General features: G+C 33.0%; 1 protein-coding gene across 1 annotated transcript in view; it reads left to right on the top strand.

Moving 5' to 3' along the window:
* Positions 1-5,602, top strand: part of LOC106464395 (homeobox protein unc-4 homolog) — a 50,727-nt gene that overhangs the window by 36,990 nt on the left and 8,135 nt on the right. Inside the window, exon 2 of the mRNA XM_013924527.1 lies at positions 2,795-2,979. Within this exon, the coding sequence (XP_013779981.1) occupies positions 2,795-2,979 (185 nt within the window). The remainder of the gene's footprint in view (positions 1-2,794; positions 2,980-5,602) is intronic.

Below are 5,602 nucleotides of genomic sequence, written 5' to 3'. Positions count from 1 at the left end.
TGACAAGCTGCCTTCCCTCTAGTCTTACACTGCTAAATTAGGAACGGCTAGCGCAGATAGCCCTCGTGTAGCTTTGCGCGAAATTCCAAAACAAACAAACAATTTCAGTTCGAAAACTAACATATCAATAAATTTCAGAAATCACAAAATTTAATATATCTTAAAAATAACCGGGAAAATTTCTTAAACAAAGAAAACATTACACATAACATTGTTTGACGGATTGTCTTATCCCAGTACGTGTACTGGCATTGCATGATACACACACACAATAAACAATGCATACCAATACCATGAACAGATTTGACCTTTTCGCGCGGGCAACATCATTGTCAAGAACTATACAAAATGTACACCAACCACTGAATAGCCTTGACTTTTAACATTTTCCATACTACAACTGCAATAGTTAGAGTTATAGTTGCTATTAAAACAATTAGAGAACTGAAATTATATGTATGACTATCACGTTAAAATCCGCTATTTCAAGAAAGATTGAGGTTATCCATGCGGATCAGTGTTTTTCGTTTTTATTGTTAGTTGGTTAAGGTTGCCTAAGCATGCATACAAAAACATGGACTAATCTATGCGTTATAATGTAACTTTTCTCCAAAACATGGACTGTTACCTTATAACGCATAGATTTTTTCTCCAAAACATGGACTAATCTATGCGTTATAAGGTAACTTTTCTCCAAAACTTGGACTAATCTATGCGTTATAAGGTAAATTTTCTCCAAAAATTTGTAAGGATGGTTAATTAGAACCTTCAATAGTCCTCCCGGTGGGACAGTGGAAAGTCTATGGAGTTACGACGATAAAATCCGGGGTTCGATTCACAGCGACGGATACAGCAGATAGCCGATTGTGGTTTTGCCTTATAACAAACAATCGTCCTAAATAAAATTCCATTTTCTACGAACGTTTTTTTTTTTTGCTTTCAAATGTTTCATCAGTTTTCTTCTGAGTGTTAACATAAATAATTATTGTTCCCGCGTTTAAGATTATTGATAAGTCTGTTAAAATGCCTTTGGCTTTCATTTCAGCTTGTAAGCTTCTTATTCGATTACGCCCTAATTTTGTTTAGTGACTAATGACCTTCAACTGTAGGTCTTATTTGACTAAGCCATGTCAGTGTCCCCTTAAAATGACGACCTGTAATATGTAGCCTACAAATAATTAACCTATGCCCCCCATTTCCTAGTATAAAACCATAGATTGTCATAATTTAATTTATAATTTCCTTTTATGCATATACCTATTTAATATTAACTTCTGATCAAAGTCAGCTATTTACCTAGATCAGAACTAAATATATATATACCTAGTAACGAGCATGGCTAATTAAATATATTGTTCGAACTATACTATTTATAAAGATTAGAAATCATTGTTTCTTCAGTTGGGTATTCTTGATGTGAACGGCATTTTCGGCCGTAAACCCAATAATATTTCATGTGGTTCAGCCAGACTAGGAGATTTGAGTTAGTCCTAAATCCACATACTAAGCAAAAAATGCAGAATAATCATAATAATAAAAACTAATAAACATAAGTAGATATTTATTGTAACTAGCAATGTGTGTCCAAGTAAGAGTTACCACACTATGGTTGAAACTGTGATTGGCTCGGCCAACTGAATAGATTTAGATTAGTTTACATTGTACTAATTTTAATCTCAAGATATACTGGCCTAAAGTGGTCAGTGATCGATTTTTCAAGTGAACCAAAGTATCGAAATTAGAGACTATCAAAAAATGAAATATAATTATTATCAATTATATTCAAGTCATTTACACGTCAGAATTACGGTACGTTATGGTTGCACAAAAAATGAAGTATAATTATTATCAATTATATTCAAGTCATTTACACGTCAGAATTACGCTACGTTATGGTTGCACAATATGTTTTATTTGATTTCATCATTTTTACTTGATTAACTTTACTGGTGGCCCAATAAGCTAGTTATTTTAATGTTTAATGGGCAGAGCACAGATAGCTCATTGTGTAGCTTTGTGATTAACAACAAACTAACTAAAAAACTGAGCAATTAGCATTTTTTCACATATGTAGTTACAGAAAAATGTACAGGAATGTCATATAATCTCCAACACATAGATATCAGCTGGAGATATATGTCCCGACATCCTACAATATATCCTTCAATAAAATGAAAGCAAGTGCGTTGATAAAACGTTTTATTTTATAGAAATCAGAAGGAGCACAGAACAAGGGTTGATAAAGTGTCTATCTTAGTTATAGATTGCTTTGTTTACGTATACCTCTAAAGCTTGATATAGTTATATTTAAATACAAATATGGTGTTTGCCTCGAACGCTCAAGTCCTGATAGCTAAAATGAGCCAGATAAGTTTAAGTCCTGATAGCTAGAATGAGCCAGATAAGTTTAAGTCCTGATAGCTAGAATGAGCCAGATAAGTTTAAGTCCTGATAGCTAGAATGAGCCAGATAAGTTTTTTAGTGACGACTTCGATAACTTGAAATTAGCTGGTTTGTTGTTAACATTTGAAATTTTGTTCTCCGGGGATAATGATCACGTATCCAATATTTATGCACGATTACTTTTGGATGAACTGGCGTTATTTGGTAGACATTGTTGATGTCCCCCTTTGTGTGTCATCCTTGTAGCTATTAATTACTGATTGATTTTGTACGCACTCAATTGATAGATGATGCGCTGCTCTTTGAAATAATAATGTTATGTCAGAGGTAAAAGTCGTATGTTCGGGTCAACGTTTTCAATGTAGTCTAATATAACGCTTTCCCATCACAGACTCAGACAGCGAAAAGGACTCACTAGGGAGCGGTGTGCAAGGTAAAAGGCGCCGAACAAGGACTAACTTTAACGGCTGGCAGCTCGAAGAGATGGAAAAAGCCTTTCAAGCGAGTCACTACCCAGACGTTTTTATGAGAGAAGCCCTGGCGATGAGATTAGACTTAGTGGAGTCGAGAGTGCAGGTAACGCTTTTGATTCAAGGATTAGCCTATGTAAAATGCAAATTAACACAATTTTATGACCCTTTAAAACCAGTTCGTGCAATTTCCTTTATATATCAAATTAGTCCTGATTTAACGTTATTACAATTTCAATTATTCGAGTAAGACCAGTACAGTTTTTTTTTTAAAATTAGATTTCAAAAATTAAAATGTTGCATAAAACGCCATTTCCACTGCCTCGGGTACAACTGATTATGTTTTAACTGTTCTGTGTACTTTTTTTTTTTTACACATGATTCACATAAAGATGTTCACATTAGGTATTTTAATGTGCAGTTTTCTATAATGAAAGACAAAAAATGAAACGATTTGATTACGTAGCCAAAATAATTCCGCATCTGATCCCCCCTCCCCCAGACGCGAAGTTTGTATTCGCTGAACGCAATGAAAATTTCCATTACAGAGGTAGCTAAAGAAAATCGTGGGTGTTTTTATTGGATGATTATATGTAACATACATTGACCATGTACGGTTCTTTAGAGCCCTATAAACGTTGTGTTTTGCATAAAGATAAGATAATAACGATATCATTAATCATCTCATATAAGTTTAGTTAATATTTAAGTTAACGAAAGGAAACCTCTAATTTATTTCATTTGTATTCTTTATAGTAATTATGCCTACTAAGTTAAAAAAAATATACTAAATGTACCGTTTTTAATATAGATGTTACAACAAAATGAAGCGAAGGTTGAAATACAGAATTGAGTTGAAATTGCGCATGCGTATTTAACTTCAAGTGACGTGTCTTTTCTAGCTATTTTTTGATGAGTCAGTTTCTCATCCATTTGACTAACCATAGCTAGAAGGGATGTAACGGAGATAATGTGGGTTAATTAAACTGCCTTTATAATGCTAAGTAGCGTGACATGATACAGCAAAAATTTTATTTTGAATATTTAAAAAAAGAATTTTTTAGGGCAAATGAATTAGTTAATTTTTTGTTATCATAATTTATGCACGTGATGCATTTTACTGTCTAACGTTTTCCACAAACGTAATATCACCAGAGATATCAAAGGTTCGTCTTACCATCCTGGTAATATTTTAATTTTTGAATTAATCTTTGACGACTGAACCTTTCGGAATATTTCCGACTAGCAGTTTTAAACGATAATTTCATCATTTACATTTTGTCCACACGCGGGTAAAATACAATGAACACGATAACAATATATATGTCGTGGATAGTAACACCATTTGTTTTCATTCTTTAAAAATCTTTCAGTGGTTACCGTACCACGAAAGCGGGAAATATAGCGAGTTTATCCATAAGTCCTAAAGAAACAGAAATAATTTTAAGTTGTTTCATTGTTGCAAAAATTAAATGTGTTGTTTTTCAATGTAGTTTTGAAATATTGGTTGATATCACGAACAGACAAAAACTACGGCCCTGCCATCTAGTAGTAAATGTACAAATTAGTGGGTAAGCATGGTTGCTTATTTTCGTAAATGTTACTGCTACAAAATTAAGTTGTTCTTCACGTTTTAGAGTTAAACTTCGATCTAATAAACATGAAATGTACTTACACGTACATGTTCACAACTATTAACAATAAGTTAAGCTATGGAAAAGTATTAATAAGTTAGTGTTAAACGAATCGAAACGTTTTTTGTGAGGAGAGGAAATCCACAAAACTCAATCAAAACGTTATTACGTTGTGTTTAATATAGCAAGATCATTGGTTCGATACATTAACATACATTGCCAGATTATTTGTAAATAGTTTTAGCTCATACGTTTGGAATGACAATTTACTGAAATTTTCCCTTCAATTTTTTTAACTTGTCTGTTAATCAAAGTAACGTTCTCAATGATTGTCATGAGGATATTACTTTACTGTGAAACTAAAAGCACGTGTTTGTAAATAAGAAATGCTCGTATCCTGATGAAGCTTATGAAATATTTCTTCATTTTTTTTACAAACGTTTTTCTTGTGTGTTTTTTTAAAGTTTTCTCCCACCCTATAGTAGGAAAGAACAAGAAACAAAACAAAGATCGTAACTGGCACGTAGCAGTTCTGACGCTAGAGCTGGAGAAAAACTCTGGACTGGGTTTACAGTGCAGGGATGATCATCATTATTTAAATTTGGACAAACTGCGTTCTGAAAACAAGAGAATGAAAACTGGAGTAGACGAATAAATAAATATATAAACAACATGAGAAAAACGAACGACCGTGCGATAAATAAAAGAACAGCGTGTCCATCAAAAGTTATATCTGTCGATATTGTCATAATAATATAATTTATATTGTGTTACATCTGTATCCATCTTGTGTTTCTCTAGCAATCGTAATAACATATATAAAAAAATGAAATCAAATATTTGGAGTTCAACATTAAACAGTTTTTCCATCATATATATATATATATTACCATTATCGGTCCAGGTTATCAACTTATTGTCATAACAGATAATGTCTGTCGTAATAGCACTCAAATGCGTTGGGGATATCTCATGTATCAGACAATATCCAAACGCCGATGTCAATCTAGTCAGCCGTCATGGAAAATCATAAAAAATCAAATAAGGGAATAGAAGCTGAGTGCTTACACCCATAATGTCTCAGCTTCTACTGCC

The sequence above is a fragment of the Limulus polyphemus genome, unplaced genomic scaffold (genome assembly GCF_000517525.1).
Source record: "Limulus polyphemus unplaced genomic scaffold, Limulus_polyphemus-2.1.2 Scaffold1639, whole genome shotgun sequence".
Taxonomy (NCBI): domain Eukaryota; kingdom Metazoa; phylum Arthropoda; class Merostomata; order Xiphosura; family Limulidae; genus Limulus; species Limulus polyphemus.
Note: the sequence above shows the minus strand (reverse complement) of the source record. Positions and strands in the feature narration are given on the sequence as shown.